This window comes from Suncus etruscus, chromosome 6 (assembly GCF_024139225.1).
Source record: "Suncus etruscus isolate mSunEtr1 chromosome 6, mSunEtr1.pri.cur, whole genome shotgun sequence".
Taxonomy (NCBI): Eukaryota; Metazoa; Chordata; class Mammalia; order Eulipotyphla; family Soricidae; genus Suncus; species Suncus etruscus.
In genome coordinates this window covers 98,730,257-98,749,543 of record NC_064853.1, presented here as the reverse complement: position 1 = coordinate 98,749,543, position 19,287 = coordinate 98,730,257, and the positions used below count along the sequence as shown (strand labels likewise).

The following is a 19,287-nucleotide window of genomic DNA, read 5'->3' as shown; positions in this document are numbered from 1 at the left end:
CCAGATGAGGTTTGGGTGTGGCTCAAAACCAAACAAACAGAAAAAGAGTCTGGGGTTAGGGGGTGGACCTGGAGTGATAGCACAATGGGTAGGGCATTTGTTTTGCATTCGGCCAACCCAGGTTTGACCTCTGGCATCCCATATGGCCTGCTGAGCACTGCCAGAAGTCATTTCTGAGTGCAGAACCAGAAGTAACCAATGAGCATCACTGGTGCGACCCCAAAACCACATACACACACAAAATAGTAAGAGGCTCCTAAATATGATTAGATGAAAATAAATTTTAAATGACATTTCTTTCAAATATTGCTACATTTCCAAACTCCCAGTAATTTCTTAAAGCAGTCTACTACACTTTTTGGATTTGGGGGTGGGGTCGAGGGTCTGGGCCTCACCATACCTGGTGGTGCTAAGGGGCTACTCCCAAATCTGTGCTGGGGGTCACTCCTAAGAGTGCTCCAGAGACCAACACCAGACTTTTTGCAATGCATGTGCTCTGCTTGTTGGGTTCTCTCTGATCCTACCTTAAAGTACTTCATTACTGAATAATCAAATCCTCTTTCTACTCATCCATCAAAGACACAGGTTCACAAACTAGAGCTAGTTTATTTTCTTTTTATAAAAGTAATTTCTGGGTCAGAAAGATAGTGCAGTGATAGGGTTTTTGCCTTGCACATGCTGACCCAGGAAGAACCTGGGTTCAATTCCTGGCATCCCATATGGTCCCCCAAGCCTGCCAGGAGCGATTTCTGAATGCAGAACCAGGGGTAACCCTTGAGCACTGCTGGGTGTAGCCCTCAAAAAAAGTAATTTCAGGGGTCCGAGCAGTAGCACAGTGTGTAGGGCATTTGTCTTGCACATGGTCAACCCAGGTTAGATCCCTGGCGTCTCATATAGTCCCCCAAGCCTGCCCGGAGTGATTCCTGAGTGTAGAACCAGGAATAACCTCTGAGCACAGCCGGGCGTGGCCCAAAACTAAAATTTAAATTAAAAAAAGTTTTTTAGACTAACAAAAATAACTGAATTAAAAAAAAAATAAAAAATTTGGAGGTCTATTTACTAGCATTTACTTTTTCTACTCAGCCTACCTGTGGAAAATCTTTACAATATTCTCTACATGACAATGAGCAAAAACCACCAGGAAGTTCTAAGTCAGCTTTAAAAAAAATAGGGGTCACACCTGGCAGTTCTGGGGGTGAGGAACACCTGGCAAGGCTGGCAGGGGCATGGGGAACATGAGGGGCCAAAGATCAAACTTGGGACTCTGCATAAGTTAGGCTCATGCTTCAACATGTGAGCTAATTAACAAACTGAGAAGCAGAGGACGGGGAGGAGCATCAGTGTACAAACATAGCTTATACTTACAGTGTGAGACTGAACAATGGTCCCTTAAGTGAAATCTGGCTAAATACTGAGAGCAAAGAATAAGGAAAGGTCTCTGATGTCAAATAAAGCAAGGGTGAATCAAGTGCCTGCGGAAGGCTCCCAAAGTAAGAGAATGAGACTCATTCTTTGCCAGTGGTACAAATAAGTCATTGAGGACACTTAATGTCTGGAAATTCTTTGCAAAATTTTATTTAAGAACTCATCCTTACAAAAAAAAAAGTACATTACATCAAGATTGAATAAAAAAGACTTCTATCCACTTATCTGTTTACTTTGTGATTCATTTCCTACCCTTACAGAATGGCAAAACATTCTTCTTTTTCCTTTTCTTCCTCCTGCTTCAAAAGGGCAAGTGCCATGAAGTATATCTTAATAGAATGTGCCAATTAATCCTTGCCAGAAAAGCATTAGTTTCTTACTGACTGGACTTGAAGAGTCATTGGCATTCTTTGTTCCAGAACCAGTAGACTCACTCACTCCCTGACCATAAACACAACTTATCTGTTACTTATAATATCCCTCCCCGGCTTTCTCTCTTACACACACTGTACTATTTTTAAAACCATCTTACATTTTAAGGACTCAAGAACTTCTTAAAAAGTGATTAAAGGATCTAAAGTTAACTTCCTAATTTTATCTTAGAACTATAAAAATCTCAAAGTTAATAAATATATGAAGAAAGACCTAGTACTAAGATGGGATGATTTCCGAGAGTAAATAAATAAATATAAATATATATATATATACACACACATTTTATAACCCTTGCCTCAAGAGCAATCCTACACAATACTTTTAATGTTAAGAAGGCAATTTACACAGTAAAAATGATTTGTTTTCAGTATGAAAGTACTTTTAATTTCTTTACGGCAGGTACAATGGCATCCAGGTCATCAATTTCTGTAATAGAAAAACAAAAATAAAAAAAGAGTAGCTTTATAAGTGACAGGTCCAGAAGAAATGAGAGCCTCTTCTGAAGGAAAACCTCAAATACAAAAGCAATAACACTTGTGCTTTCCTACACAGGAAATGTCTCCCCAATGGGGGTGATAATGTGTCATGAGTCAAATCACAGAGCACCTGCTCAGAAACACTATCATAATACTCAGACTCTGGCTCTTGGCAGTGTGCGCTGACCAATAGATTCAACTAACTCTATAGGCTACTTATTGCCTCTTTGTATCTGCACAGTGATCTGGGTGAACACATAATGCGACTTTTAGCATTATTTCATCAGACAGAGGTTGTTGTCTTGTTCCTGGGCCCCAGGTAAGAGCTTACGATGGCTTTTCAGAAAACAAAGTTCAGTCCTGAGGGTCACTTTTTTGTTTCCTTTGTGTTTTGGGGTCACACTCAGCAGTGCTCAGAAATCGCTCCTGGCAGGCTCGGGGGACCATATGGGATGCCGGATTCGAACCAGGGTCTGTCCTGTGTTGGCAGCATGCAAGGCAAATGCCTTACCACTGTGCTATTGCTCCAGCCCCCTGAGGGTCACCTTTTTAGTTTTCCTTTTAGAAACTAAAGGTGTAAAGCTCTTAAACCAAACATCCTGAACTTAAGTGTAAGATTCTTAAGTGCTTGGTCCAGCTACCAGATAAACTCACTCAGATTCTTCTCTGCCAATTTCCTTTCCAATTTGATTTTTCTTCCTAAGACAATTATCCTTCCTACCAGTCTATGTTAGAATCCACTGTATAAATGCTTATGAACACTGGAACTAAGGTTTCTCCAACCCTTAGTCCATAGGACTATACCCCGATGGCAGGTACTCTGAATTCTTTTTTTTTTTGGTTTTTGGGTCACACCCGGCGGTGCTCAGGGGTTACTCCTGGCTGTCTGCTCAGAAATAATTCCTGGCAGGCACGGGGGACCATATGGGACACGGGGATTCGAACCAACCACCTTTGGTCCTGGATCGGCTGCTTGCAAGGCAAACGCCGCTGTGCTATCTCTCCGAGCCCCTACTCTGAATTCTTGGTAGTTTTTTTCTAGGTGATATGCTAAGTCATTGCACATAAGCTCATTTTTTAATTTTACATAAGATCTGTTGGGGGGGCAAAGTGATAGCACAGGGAGTAGGGCATTTGCCTTGCATGTGGCAAACCCGAGTTCGATCCCTGGCATCCCATATGGTTCCCCAAGCCTTCTAGAAGTGATTTCTGAACAGGGCTTAGGGTACTCCTGAGCACCACTGGGTGTGGCCCAAAAACAAACAAACAAACAAAAGACCTGTTCAGTACACCAGTCTGTTGTTCTGGAAGCTTAAGATAGGAAACGAAGGAAAAAGAAAATTAGTCATGTACACTAACACTACTTTAACTTTTCTAGTGGCAAATGTACTGTTAACTCCAGGATTTCTACTATGACCAAAATACAGATCCATCTGCAGGAGGACTTGGATTTTTGAAGCAAATGATCCCACATAAACCCCACTGAGTGTCATTTATACCCAAGTACTGATTATAGGATTCTGGAAAAAACAAAACAAAAAAACCTGTTACCAGCTTTTTTGTTTTGTTTTTTGTTTTTAGATCACACCTGGCAGCGCTCAGGGGTTGCTCCTGGCTCTATGCTCAAAAATAGTTCCTGGCAGGCTTGGGGGACCATATGGGATACTGGAATTCAAACCAACGTCCTTGTACATGCAAGGCAAAAGTACTACCTCCATGTTATCTCTTCGGCCCCCACACACTATTTACTAATGGAAAGACCTCACCAATTATGAGTCAGAGGGAGAGGGATAAACACAGGATAATCTCACTCATCACTGGGATATAAGAAAAATAAAAGACAGTGTAAGGATGATATCCAGAGACAACAGAGATGAAAATCAGGAGGACCGGGCCCGGAGAGATAGCACAGCGGCGTTTGCCTTGCAAGCAGCCGATCCAGGACCAAAGGTGGTTGGTTCGAACCCCAGTGTCCCATATGGTCCCCCGTGCCTGCCAGGAGCTATTTCTGAGCAGACAGCCAGGAGTAACCCCTGAGTGTGTGGCCCAAAAACCAAAAAAAAAAATCAGGAGGACCAATTCACGGTAGGCTGCTTACCACAAAGAACAGAGAGTGCAGCTAGAGCAGAGAATATCTAATATGGAAAGGACATTCATGGCACCCCTTCATTTGCAGTAGCACAAACCACAATGTCAAAAAAGAGGAGAGAGACAGACAGAGACAGAGAGAGATACAGAGAAAGAAGTAAAATGCCTGTCCCAGAGGCAGGTGGGAGAAGGTGGCTGGGAGGGAAGAGAACATCAGGGAGAATGAGAGGAAAATTATAGACATTGGTGGTAGGAAATGTGCACTGGTAAAGTCGTTACATATTGTGTGACTGTAATTTGATCATGAATAACTTTATCTGTGGAAAAAATTGTATTATGAACAATCTTGTAACCATAATGTTTAAGTTAAAAAGAAATCTCACTGACAAAGTTAATTAGGACCCCAAAGTAAGCAGAACCATATTATTCTATGAAACTGGGCTCCTCAGGAGATAAACCAACATATTTCTGCAATTTTTTTTGTTTTGTTTTGGTTTTTGGGTCACACCCGGCAGCGCATAGGGGTTACTCCTGGCTCTATGCTCAGAAATCGCCCCCGGCAGGCTCAGGGGACCATATGGGATGCTGGGATTTGAACCAATGTCCTTCTGCTTTCAAGGCAAATGCCTTACCGCTGTGCTCTCTCCAACCCCATATTTCTGCAATTTCATGCCTCACCTTAAACTTAACTTTGAAATGACATTTTCCTTTGCCTTGTGCAAGGCAAACATCCTACCCGCTGTACTATCGCTCAGGCCCAAGACTTGTTCTTTTTTTTTTTCTATTTCAAAAAAGTAAAGTACAACTTTTAATTACTTTATAGTTATAAAAGCAAAAGTTGACAATAAATGGAAATGATGACTATTTAACATTATACTTAAAATCTCTTACAAATTGCTTTTATCTGATAAGCTGATTTGTTTTAATTTTTTATTTTTAATTATGAGACAAAGATGCAAAGAGGACAAGGTAAAGTTACAGTGGAAGGATAATCACCCATAAACAGAATTCTCAGAAGAAGTCCCCTTGCTGATATCTTAACTTTGAACTTTCAGCCAAAGAACATTAAGATACATCAAACAGAACCCATGTACAATTACTTTGCAAGACTTGTTCTTTTGAGATTCCTAAGAAAATGAGATTTATTTTCCCTTTCAGACAGAGAACACCTCACAAATTTTTCAGTCTCAGCAAGTGTAAAAATCTTGTACATCTCTTCTGGAGCCAAAGTACAGCAGATAGAATGCTTGCCTTCCATGGGACTGACCTGGGTTCAATCCCTGGCACTCTGTATGGTCCCTGAGCCCCATTCAGGAGTGATCCCTGAATGCAAAGCTGAGAGTAAGCCCTGAGAACCAGCAGGTACGGCATCAAAAGAACCAAATAAGTATATATCTTCCTTGCTACAGACTTAAACTCTTCTTCCTGATAGCATTTCATATCACATAAGAAGAAAATTTTTTACATTTTGTTTTTGGTTTTTGGGCCACACCTGGTGACGCTCAGGGGTACTCCTGGCTATGTGCACAGAAATTGCTCCTGGCTAAGGGGACCATATGGGACACCGGGGGATCGGACCAGGGTCCGTCCTAGGCTGGTGCATGCAAGGCAGGCGCCTTACAGCTTGCACCACCATTCCGGCCCCAAACTTTTTACATTTCAAAAAAATACAGCAGGGGAATGAAGGTATAATACAGTGGGTAGGAGTTTGCCTTGCAAGTGACCAACCCCAGTTTGATCCACAACATCTTGTATGGTCCCCCAAGCATCACTAGGAATAATTCCTGAGCACTACCAGGTGTGGCCCCCAACAAAACCCCCCAAAATGTACAGTAGGTAGATATAAAGAGAAGGGGGAAGAGAGGAGAAAAACCCAAACACAGGGGTCCAATCCATGAACATAGAGCAATGAGTAGTACATGAGTACTGCCGGGGGCCGGGCGGTGGCGCTAGAGGTAAGGTGCCTGCCTTGCCTGCGCTAGCCTAGGACGGACCGGACCGCGGTTCGATCCCCCGGCGTCCCATATGGTCCCCCAAGCCAGGAGCGACTTCTGAGCGCATAGCCAGGAGTAACCCCTGAGCATCACCGGGTGTGGCACAAAAAAAAAACAAAAACAAAAAACATGTGTACTGCCAATGTGCCTCCCGCTGAAAGAAAAAAAAAATGAACAGAAAAAAGCACTTTCTCAATAAATTTTACCAAGATTTGGGGCTGGAGAGATAGCATGGAGGTAGGGCATTTGCCTTGCATGCGGAAGGATGGTGGTTCGAGTCCCGGCATCCCATATGGTCCCCCGAGCCAGCCAGGGGTGATTTCTGAGTGTAGAACCAGGAGTGGCCCCTGAGCACTGCCGGGTGTGGCCCAAAAACAAAACAAAACAAAAAAAAACAAAACTTTTTTTTACCAAGATTTCTAATGTGGTATTACCATAGTCAGTTTAAACTGGACCCAACACTATATCTTTTTTTTTTGGTGGTGGTTTTTGGGTCACACCTGGCAGTGCTCAGGGGTTACTCTTGGCTCCATGCTCAGAAATTGCTCCTGGCAGGCACAGGGGACCATATGGGACACCGGGATTCGAACCAATGACCTTCTGCATGAAAGGCAAACACCTTACCTCCATGCTATCTCTCCGGCCCCTCTATATCTTATTCTAAGGTCTCCAAATAGGCAATCCCTGGGGCTGGAGAGATAGCATGGAGGTACAGCATTTGCCTTGCATGCAGAATGACGGTGGTTCGAATCCCAGCATCCCATATGGTCCCCCGTCCTTCCAGGAGCAATTTCTGAGTAACACCTGAGCACTGCTGGGTATGACCCAAAAACCAAAAAATAAAGGCAATCACTGATTTCTTTAAGGTCAGGGTGCTTCTCAGGCCTGGGGACTAACCCATTCTAATTAAAGTGAGAGATGTTATTTCCAGAACTGCTAACGGTTTCTAGACACCTTCTAACCAAACTCTCTAGGTAGCAGCACTTATAACGAATTCAGTGACTTAGGAACATACATTCGTCACACCCACAGCCACTAACAGAGATCTTACCTAAGATTTCAAGTAGGTCGTTAGTAAAGGCCTGAAATGCAGGGAAAAATTCTTCATGTTCCTTCAATTTGTGGACAATGCTTTAAAAAATACAAAGTTTACATGAAATTATCCATTTAGATTCATTCATGTGATTGAAAACAGAACATATCCAAAATAAAATAATTGTCTAGAGTGGGGAGAGCACTTGCTTTATAAATGGCCAACCTATATTTGTTCCTTGGCATCCCAAATGGTCCCCTGAGTCTGCCAGTGATGATTCCTGAGTGCAGAGCCAGGAGTAACTCCTGAGCACTGTGCCAGGAGTTTGTGTCAGGCCCAAAAAGAATATAAAATCAAAAACTAAAACCTCTTATCATTGTAAACAGCATTCTAAAATTAAATTCATGAATCATTTCAGGGCTGAGATGATAGCTCAAAGGGCTGGTGTGCATGCCCGGGAGTTTTATATACCAGTCAGAGAAGAGATGAGAAGTCAGAGGCTTGGTGTGCATGCTTTCAGCCCCTGAGTTCAATTTCTGGAACCACAAGGCCCCACAGCTTTGCCCTGAAGGCCAGTCTCCACAGCACTGGGCCTTAGAGCATTGTATCACAGACTTTAAGCACTGAACTGACTGACCAAATAAGTATTTCTGGGAATGGTCCCTAACCACTGCTTGGAAGCTGCTCTCCAGAATTAATATTTATAAAACATTCTTAGGATGAATCATGTTCCATTTTTCACAATGATTCTTTTAGAGATCTTTTCTTACAATATTTGGCTTTTATATCAATATACTATTAAGCACTCAGAGTAAGTGTCAGTAGTAAGTAAAACTCTGTGAAGAGAAAAAAAACAGTGAAATAAATACGTTCCTTTAAAAATATTTAAAAAGTAAGCAGGGCCAGGGTGATACAGTATAGCAGATAAGGCATTTGCCTTTTATGCGGCTGACCCAGGTTTGATCCCTGGCATCTCATATGATCCCTAAACACAGCTAGGAGTGATTCTTAAAGACAGAGCCAGGGTATCAGGGCATCATTGGGTATACCCCAAAACAAATAAAAAAACAAAACAACATTGGGGCTGAAGAAATAGCAAAGCAGGTAGGGCATTTGCCTTACACGTGGCCAACCTAGATTCAATCCCTGACACCCCATATGGTCCCCATAGCCTAGCAGGAGTGATTTCTGAGTGCAGGGCCAGGAATAACCTGAGTGCCTCTGATTGTGGCCACAAAACCAAACAAAACAACCAAAACAATGAAAGCATTAAATATCATGGAGAATGGAGCAATAATATAGTGGATAGGGTAACTTGCCTTACATGTGGCTCACTTGGGTTTTATCCCTGGCATCCCATATACCCCACAATCCCAGAACTTCCAGGCATGATTCCTGAGTTCAGAGCCAGGAATAAGCACTGAGCTCCATTGGGTTTGAACCCCCCCCCACACACACACACAAAAGCATAAAGCATCAGAAAACTTAAATGTTAAAGAAGGAACTGATCCTTCTTAGAAAACTTGCAGAAGATATGGACTATGTAGTATTATCTGTTCTCCATGTGTTACAGTTTAAAAAAATCAGGGGTGGGGGGAGAATTGCTTTAAATATAGTTACAATTTAAATGTTTCACTTTTGCAATTTGAATAACTATTTACAATAGATTAAAATCATTTAACAATTATCATAAACTGACTTCATTTTCCATTTATTTTCTAATATTCCATTTCCCATTAATTTAAGATTTGTTGGAACAAGTAATATTAAGTAAATTTGTTATGTGTCTGCTAAGGGAACAGGCTTGGGGGGCTGGAAAACTGGGAGCACTAGTGGAAGGAAGGTCACACTGGTGGAGAGATTAGTGTCGGAGCATTAAAACTTGAATCAACTATATTATGAACAACTTTGTAAATCACAATGTTTTAAAAATAATGCTTGTTTTGTATTTTTATTCTTTTGTGGTGACTGGAATTGAACTGAGGATTTATCCCATCTCTCACATACATATACTTCTAAAACTGGGTTTTATGTTAGAAACTTCATTTAAAAAAACAACTCCTCAACACAGAAATTGCCCCAAAATAGGTCATATTTACATATAGGAACATATGTGAAGTTGTTAATAAGGTTTTATTCTCTATACATAATTTCTCCTGGAAACAGATTTATAGCAATATGTTAAACCACTTTTATACAAACCTATAGATGCGACAATCTATTTTTGGGGGGGGGCACACCTGGTGACACTCAGGGATTACTCCTGGCTATGCACACAGAAATTGCCCCTGGCGGGGCTGGGATGGTGGCACAGAGCGTAAGGCATCTGCCTGCGGGTGCTAGCCTAGAATGACCGTGGCTCAATCCCCCAGCGTCCCATATGGTCCTCCAGGCCAGGGGCAATTTCTGAGCATATTGCCAGGAGTTATCCCTGAGGGTCACTGGATGTGCCCCCCTCCCAAAAAAATAAAAGAAACCTTACTGCTTGTGCCACCGCTCTGGCCCCACGACAATCTATTCTTATCTTGAAAATACTGGTACTCTTGGGGCCAGCGAGGTGGCGCTAGAGGTAAGGTGTCTGCCTTGCAAGTGCTAGCCAAGGAAAGATCGAGACTGCGGTTCGATCCCCAGGCATCCCATATGGTCTACCCAAGCCTGGGCAATTTCTGAGCGCTTAGCCAGGAGTAACCCCTGAGCATCAAACAGGTGTGGCCCGAAAAACCAAAAAAAAAAAAAAAAAAAAAGAAAATACTGGTACTCTGTCCATGTCTAACTGTAAGATTATTTTCGATTGTTGTTTTTAATAAGTTTTTGCACTGTGGGTTTAAAAATATGAAACTAAAAAAATATGGAACACTTCATGAATTTGCCTTTCATTCTGGTATATGTGCTGTTGAAGTAAGCACATTTTAAAGGTCCAAACAAAAACAAGAAAAATTAATAACAGAAAGTTATTGACAATCTTCACTTTCAACACACCCAGAATTCTGGATACTCTGTATAGTTCTGATATAAATACCTTTGAAGGTCTTCAGGTCCTAATACTTGCACAACCTGGTCCTTGATATCCTCATTCACCAATCTACACAATTTCCCAACTGTGTTCACCAACACATATAACGAGGATGAATTATCTGCCAAAGAGAAAAGGATAGAATATTTTAAATTAAAAATTCCAAAATCGGGCCTGGAGAGATAGCACAGCGGCGTTTGCCTTGCAAGCAGCCAATCTAGGACCAAAGGTGGTTGGTTCAAATCCCAGTGTCCCATATGGTCCCCCGTGCCTGCCAGGAACTATTTCTGAACAGACAGCCAGGAGTAACCCCTGAGCACCACCAGGTGTGGCCCAACAACAACAACAACAACAACAACAACAAAATTCCAAAATCGAAGCCAGAGGGATAGCATGGAGGTAAGGCGTTTGCCTTGCATGCAGAAGGACTGTGGTTCAAATCCCGGCATCCCATATGGTCCCCTGAGCCTGCCAGGAGTGACTTCTGAGCATAGAGCCAAGAGTTCCCCTGAGCACTGCCGGGTATGACCCCAAAAAACAAACAAACAAACAAAAAAAAACAACAAAAAATCCAAAATCTGGGACTTGCAAACACAAGTCGATTCAAATGCAGCAGATCCAGAACAGATGGTGATTTGAATCCCAGCATCCCATACGGTCCCTCGAGCCTGCCAGGAGTGACTTCTAAGTGCAGAGCTAGGAGTAACTTCTGGGTGTGATGGTGTGACCCTCCCAACCCCCAAATCTTCAAATCAGATATATTGGCCCTTCAGATATCCTCAAATTTTGTTTTGTTTTTTGGGTCACAGGGGTTACTCCTGGCTCTATGCTCAGAAATTGTTCCTGGCAGGCTCAGGGAACTATATAGGATGCTGGGATTCGAACCACTGTCCTTCTGTTTGCAAGGCATACACTCTACCTCCATGTTATCTCTTTGGCCCCAAGTATCCTCAATTTTTTTTCTTCTTTATTTTACAATGCTGGGATTGACATACATGCAAAGGAAGTGCTTAATGATGAGCTATACCTCAGCCCCCACTACCTCAAATTTTTTGTTGTTAACAAAATTTTAGGGCTAGAGAAATAGTTCAGTGGATAGGGTGTTTGCTTTGTATGTAAACACCACATGCCTACCACATATTATCTCAAGTCCCACCAGGAATAATTTCTGAGTGCAGGGTCAGAGTAAGCCCTGAACCCTGCTGGGTGTGCCGCCCCCCAATTTATTTTACCTACTTTTGTTTGATTAGAATATCCTAAAATGGAACCCCAGGGGACCAGAGCGATAGCATAGTGGTAGGAGATTTGCCTTGCATGCAGTTGACCCGGGGCAGACCCAGGTTCAATCCTTTATCCCAAAAGCTCCCCTGAGCCTGCCAGGAGCTATTTCTGAGTGCAGAGCCAGGAGTAACCCCAAGTGTTTGGGGTGTGGCCCTAAACAAAAATAAATTGAAACCTCAAATGACAAAAGATCATCACCTAATTCTAAGAGTTCTTGGAGGGTTCTCATGACATTGTTTAGCTCGCCAAGTCTAGTATAAACTTCATTCATTCGAGGATAGACTCCAGTTAGAGAAGGCACATCGAACAATTTTTGGAAGTGAGAAACAACAGCTTGCAAAGTTTGAAGATTTGGAGTACTGCTGCCCTGTTCAAAAATAAAAAAAAGTGGGGGAAAATAGTTCACAAGGAAAAACAATTTTAATAAAAACAAAAAATAAAAATTCTTAGATGATCATTTTAAAGATATGGTTACAGCGAAATAGGCATATTTATTTAAGCATTACCTTTTCCTTATTTTCAACTTCTTCCAACATGGTATCAACTATAAGCAACAAATCTTCAACTCTGATACCTTCATTTTCATCCTGCTTCTTTAGATTATGCCAAGGCACTAATTCTGCAGACAGTGTTTTCAAGGATTTATGTAAATCCTTTACAACAAAAGAAAAGACATGGTATCACTGATAGGAAAGTTTCCATTACAAAAAAGAAGGTCTAATTAACCAAAGAGGTCTAATATATTATTAATGAGTATTCTTAAAATACCAGTATCAGGCTGGAGAGACTGGAAACAGAGAGGGCTCTTGGAGGCTTCCTATCCAGGTCTGATCCCTGGTACCACAAGCCCTGCCAGCAGTGCTTGCTGAGGACAGAATCAGGAGTGACCTCCTATAGAGCTAAGTATGGCCCCAAAACTATACAAAATAAAACTGCTATCAGTTTACAGTCTGTTAAATTTAGTTTCATAAGATAAATATCTCATTAAAATATTTAGAATCTGATGCTTATGTACTTATTATCAACATACATTATGTGAATAACAACTTTAAATCATTAACAGATTAAAACTCAAGCTTTGGTGTCGGAGCAGTGGCACAGCTATAGGGCATTTACCTTGCATGTGGCTGCTCTAGGATGGACCGCGGTTTGATCCCTGGCATCCCATATGGTCCCCAAGCCAGGAGGGATTTCTGAGCGTGTTACCAGGAGTAACCCCTGAGCATCACTGGGTTTGCCTCCCCCCCCCCCCAAAAAAAAAAAAACCCAAAGAAACAAAAAACCCCACAAGCTTTATCTGGTATTTTGGTCTTGACTTTTTATTATTTTCATTAATACATAATTCATGTACCATAAAACATGTGAAATTCACATGTATAATTTTACTATATTTATAAAACTGTGCAACCATTATCTAGATTTCAGAACGTTCTAATTTTCGTAAAAGAAACTCCTTACCCACTTGCTGTAATCTGCAACATTCTTACTCAGACACCGGTAAGCACTATTCTACATTCTCAGATTTGTGGAGTTGAGCATTCTTAGGGCATTATCCTAAGTTTCAACATATATTCATATACAAACATATTTTAAATAGCAAGTGCAATCAAGATTTTTGTTTTGTTTTGTTTTGTTTTTGGGCCACACCCGGCGGTGCTCAGGGGTTATTCCTGGCTGTCTCCTCAGAAATAGCTCCTGGCAGGCACGGGGGACCATATGGGACACCGGGATTCAAACCAACCACCTTTAAGATTTTTTTTTTTCGATTTTTGGGCCACACCTGTTACACTCAGGGGTGTTACTCCTGGCTATGCACTCAGAAATCGCTCCTGGCTTGGGGGACCATATGGGATAGAACCTCAGTCCATCCTAGGTTAGTGCATGCAAGGCAAATGGCCTATTGCTTGCACCACTGCTCCGGCCCTGCAATCAAGTGTTTTTTAAATATGTATTTAATTATATTAAATGATTAATTAATTACATTAATATATATTTTAAATATGTATATATTAGTTTTTGAGTCATACCCGGCAGTGCTCAGGGTACTCCTGGCTCTGTGCTCAGAAATCGCTCCTGGCCGGCTTGGGGGACCATATGGGATGCCAGGATTCGAACCTCCATCCTTCTGCATGAAAGGCAAATGCACTACATCCATGCTATCTCTCCGGCCCTGGGACTATATTTTTAAAAAATTTGGGGCCAGAGAGATAGCATGGAGGTAGAGCACTTGCCTTGCATGCAGAAGGACGGTGGTTTGAATCCCAGCATCCGATATGGTCCGACGAGCCTGCCAGGAGTGATTTCTGAGCGTCGAGCCAGGAGTAACACCTGAGTGCTGCTGGGTGTGACCCCCCCAAAAAAAATAGTCCCAGTATAATGATACCTTTGTTAGCCAACTATCATAAGGTGCAGTTATAATAAAATGATGTATGGTAAAAAAGCACATGGGCTTGGGAGAAAGCTGTGGACTAGTGTGTGTACTTTGTGCATGGGAGGCCCACATTCAAGTGAGGTTACAAAAAAAAAAAAGTTTAATGAGGGGCCAGAGCAGTGGCGCAGAGTGTAAGGTGTCTGCCTTGCACGAAATAGCTTAGGACAGACTATGGTTTGATCCCCTGGCATTTCATATGGGAGGCCCACATTCAAGTGAGGTTACAAAAAAAAAAAGTTTAATGAGGGGCCAGAGCAGTGGCGCAGAGTGTAAGGTGTCTGCCTTGCACGAAATAGCTTAGGACAGACTATGGTTTGATCCCCTGGCATTTCATATGGTCCCCCAAGCCAAGAGCAATTTCTGAGCATATAGCCAGGACTAACCCCTGAGCATCACTGGATGTGGCCCCAAAACCAAAAAAAAAAAAAAAAAGAGTTTAATGAGCTGAGTCCATGTTTTGCTTGCAGGAGGCCCACAATCCCTTGCACCACAACACATGAGACCCTCCCTCCTCCTCCAAAAAGAAAAGAAATTAAGAAATGTTTAAAACATAAAAATAATAATAATCGGGCCTGGAGAGATAGCACAGCGGCGTTTGCCTTGCAAGCTGCCGATCCAGGACCAAAGGTGGTTGGTTCGAATCCCGGTGTCCCATATGGTCCCCCGTGGCTGCCAGGAGCTATTTCTGAGCAGACAGCCAGGAGTGACCCCTGAGCACCACCAGGTATGATCCAAAAACCAAAAATAAATAAATAAAAGCAAACCTTTAAAAAATAATAATAATAATCAACCCTCCTCTTACCTTTAAGGAAATCAGTTGTTCTGCCCACATTTCTAGTATAGGAATAAGATGCTCAAATCCACACTCTTGCACATAATCTTGATTAAAATTTTGGGCTCCCCCTTTACTCTGTTTATAAATTATGGCTGGAGCTTTTGGACTGTGAATAATTGCATTGATGTTACACAGCACCTTTGGAAAAGATTGTTTTAGTTACATGCTTGTCATGGTCTTGTCAAAGTAATATTCACTAAAGTCATCCTTAAGATGAGAGAGAAACAACATTCTCAGAGCTCTCATTAAGTATTTAGGGCAGGGGTCTCAAATTCAATTTACCTGCGGCTGCAGGAGGCAAAGTTGGGGTGATCCTTGAGTGCAAAGTCAGTAGTAAGCCTTGAACATTGGAGGATGTGACCCAAACAACTAAAACAAAACAAAAAAATGATTCCTCTAGGGCAGGGCCACAAAATGTTGTACGGAGGGCCGTTTGTGGCCCACGAGCCTCGAGTTTGAGACACCTGATTTAGGGGGTCTCTTTTGGGGGAGGTTGGGTCACACCCAGAAATGCTCAGGACTTACTCCAGGTGCTGCACTCAGGAAACACTCCTGATGGTTCTTGGGGGATAAGGTAAGATGCTGGGGATCAAACCTGGGTCATCTACATGCAAGGCAGGCACCCTACCTGCTGTACTCTCTCTCTGGCCCCAAAGATGGTGTTTAATAGACTGACAGACTAATAGATGACAAATTCAAGTTTCATCAACATGTTTAAATATCAGCTACTGACAACCACAGACTGTGGAGAAAAATAATTTGCATTTTAAATGATTTAGATTTAAAAGTAGTTATGACTGATCTATTAGGGAATCACCATCAACTGGACATCCTTAGCTAGCATCCACATTTCCCTATTTCAATCACCTATTTTAGCTAAACTTAACATTACTTCATAGCTTGAGGTGAATTTTTTTGCTTGTTTTTTTGGGCCACATCCGGCAACTCTCAAGGGTTACTCCTGGCTCTGCACTCAGAAATTGCTCCTGGCAGGCTTAGGGGACCATATGGGATGCCAGGAATCAAACCTGGGCCTGTTCCAGGTTGGCTGTGAGCAAGGCAAATGCCTGACCACTGTGTTATCGTGTTATCTCTCTGGCCCAAGATGGTTGTGTTTTTTTTTAAAGGAATATGTAGACTTTGAAACTAGAAAATGTGCAGGTTTTTTTCTCCCCATAAAAAGTTTCAAATGAGGCTAGAGCAATACCACAGGACTAGGGTGGTTTGCCTTGCACACAGCCAACCCTGATCAAATCCCAGTTTGATTCCCACCATACCATATGGTCCCCTGAGCCTACCAATAGCAATTTCTGAGTGCAGAGCCAGGAGTAATCCCTGTGCGCTGCCAAGTGTGACCCAAAAACCAAAAGAAAAGTCGGGCCGGAGAGATAGCATGGACGTAGAGCATTTGCCTTGCATGCAGAAGGATAGTGGTTCGAATTCTGGCATCCCATATGGTCCCATGAGCCTCCCAGAGCGATTTCTGAGTGTAGAGCCAGGAGTAACCTCTGAGCGCTGCCAGATGTGACCCAAAAACTAAAAAAAGAAAAAAGAGCTTCAATGAACAGTCTCTGGGGAACATGACTTCCTTCCTTTTCTTCGTTCCCTCACTCCCTCACTCCCCCCCTCTTTCTTTCTTTCTTTCTTTCTTTCTTTCTTTCTTTCTTTCTTTCTTTCTTTCTTTCTTTCTTTCTTTCTTTCTTTTCTTTCTTTCTTTCTTTTCTTCTTTCTTCTTTCTTTTCTTTCTTTCTTCTTTCTTTCTCTTTCTTCTTTCTTTCTTTCTTTCTCTTCTCTTTCTCTTCTCTCCTTTTTCTTTCTCTCTTTCTTCTTTCTTTCTTCTTTCTTTCTTTTTCTTTCTTCTTTCTTCTTTCTTTCTTTTTTTTTTCTTTCTTTCTTTCTTTCTTTCTTTCTTTCTTTCTTTCTTTCTTTCTTTCCTTTCTTTCTTTCTCTTTCTTTATTTCTTTCTTTCTTTCGGTCTTTGGGTCACACCTGGCAGCCCTTAGGGGTTACTCCTGGCTCTACGCTCAGAAATCACTCCTGGCAGGCTCAGGGGACCATATGGGATGCTGGAATTCGAACCATCGTCCTTCTGCATGCCAGGCAAACGTCCTCTCTTCATGCTATCTCTCTGGCCCTGGAATATGACTTTCTGATGCCTATTTCCAGAGTTTTGTTATTATTCTCATTCGTGTGTGTGTGTGTGTGTGTGTGTTTCAGTTTTGGAGTACTCCAATATTTGTCTTTATTATATTTTCATGCCTTCTTTAAATCAGAGAGAAGGCTCAAAAGCTAAAGTGCTTACTTTGCATGCTGGAGCCCCCAGCATCACTTTGCCTCTTTAGCACAACTTGTAGTGACATTCAAGCACCATCAGGATTACTCAAAAAACAACAACAACAACAACAACAAACCAACAAAAAACCAAAAACAGCCTGCCAACTGTTCCACCAAACTCCTTTATGAATACCATTCAATGAAAACTATCTCCTTCCAGCAAGTTATAGTTAATATATAAATATTACATTACTTCTGCCCCTGAAGCAAAGTTAAGAGAGTAGCAGAATACATGAAAAAGATAAAAAAAAATAAAATAAAAATAAAACCTGATCCTAATCAAGAGTCAAAAGTTCATACAACAATCCCAATTCATGATGGAGATGATTAACCTAGGGTGGAGTGGGGGTTAAGAATAACATGTCGGGGCCGGGCGGTGGCGCTGGAGGTAAGGTGCCTGCCTTACCTGCGCTAGCCTAGGAGACGGACCGCGGTTCGATCCCCCGGCGTCCCATATGGTCCCCCAAGCCAGGAGCGACTTCTGAGCGCATAGCCAGGAGTAACCCCTGAGCGTTACCGGGTGTGGCCCAAAAACCAAAAAAAAAAAAAAAAAAAAAGAATAACATGTCAAATAACTACGTTTTGAACTATCCTAATAATGAGAATATACGAGGGAAATAGAAAGCCTGTCTAGAGTACAGGCGGGGGTTGGGTGGGGAGGAGGGAGATTTGGGACATTGGTGGTGGGAATGTTGCACTGGTGATGGGTGGTGTTCTTTACATGACTGAAACCCAAACACAATCATGTATGTAATAAAGTTGTTTAAAAAATAAAAAAGAGGGCCCGGAGAGATAGCACAGCGGCGTTTGCCTTGCAAGCAGCCGATCCAGGACCAAAGGTGGTTGGTTCGAATCCCGGAGTCCCATATGGTCCCCCGTGCCTGCCAGGAGCTGTTTCTGAGCAGACAGCCAGGAGTAGCCCCTGAGCATCGCCGGGTGTGGCCCAAAAACCAAAAAAAAAAAAAAAAAAAAAAGAATAACATGTCAGGGGCCGGCGAGGTGGCGCTAGAGGTAAGGTGCTTGCCTTGCAAGCACTAGCCAAGGAAGGACCGAGGTTTGATCCCCCAGTGTCCCATATGGTCCCCCAAGCCAGGGGCAATTTCTGAGCGCTTAGCCAGGAGTAACCCATGAGCATCAAACGGGTATGGCCCGAAAAAACAAAAGAAAAAAAGAATAACATGTCTGGGGGCTGGAGAGATAGCATGGAAGTAGGGCGTTTGCCTTGCATGAAGAAGGATGGTGGTTCGAATCCCAGCATCTGAGCCTGCCAGAAGTGATTTCTGAGCGTAGAGCCAGGAGTAACTCCTGAGCGTTGCCAGGTGTGCCCCAAAAACCAAAGTAAATAAATAAATAACTTGTCTATCAATTAGTATATATCCATTTTTTGCAGATTGTAAATAGTGTTGCAATTCTTTCTCTTCCTTATATTTTCTTCCTTTTGCAGTATACTGTCATCAAGATGCTTTACTACTGTATTATATCTCATTCCAAATTGTAAAATTTAAAGAGAAAAATCAAATTTTAAAATCTAGTTAAAAAGGAACCTCAGCTTTTTACAACACTGCTTTGATTTAAGCCAACATCTCCTTCAATGGGTAGGATAAATTCTTACCTACAATGTTTTGAAGCAAGCCAAGATGAGTAAGTACCTATAAATACAGACATTTCTTCTCACATGACCGTGCATCACACAGTAAGCAAAACTAGGGCTCATGACACATCTTTCCAGCTGTTCAGTACCTGAAAGTATCTCTGGTCCAGGAGGGCATCTGCATCTTTGTTCATCTCATCTCTTGTCTCACTGTCCTTAGGCCCATCTGCACTAATAAGATTCTGTAACCTAAAGAAAGAGGAAAAAAGCCATGTGAATACAAAATGCTTTCCCAGACCAGTACTGGAACAAGTTGATAAGCTAAGGGGCCTAGAAGATAACTCAGTGGTA

General features: G+C 42.2%; 1 protein-coding gene across 1 annotated transcript in view; it reads right to left on the bottom strand.

The window, feature by feature from the left end:
- Window positions 1-1,559: 1,559 nt before the first annotated feature.
- The window catches only part of CEP70 (centrosomal protein 70), a 57,480-nt gene continuing 39,752 nt past the window's right edge, over window positions 1,560-19,287 (bottom strand). The window contains exons 12-18 of the mRNA XM_049775854.1: window positions 19,086-19,185; window positions 14,979-15,149; window positions 12,252-12,398; window positions 11,944-12,112; window positions 10,471-10,585; window positions 7,470-7,549; window positions 1,560-2,286 (exon numbers count right to left, since the gene is read on the bottom strand). Coding sequence (XP_049631811.1) covers window positions 2,225-2,286; window positions 7,470-7,549; window positions 10,471-10,585; window positions 11,944-12,112; window positions 12,252-12,398; window positions 14,979-15,149; window positions 19,086-19,185 — 844 coding nt within the window. The 3' untranslated portion in view covers window positions 1,560-2,224. The remainder of the gene's footprint in view (window positions 2,287-7,469; window positions 7,550-10,470; window positions 10,586-11,943; window positions 12,113-12,251; window positions 12,399-14,978; window positions 15,150-19,085; window positions 19,186-19,287) is intronic.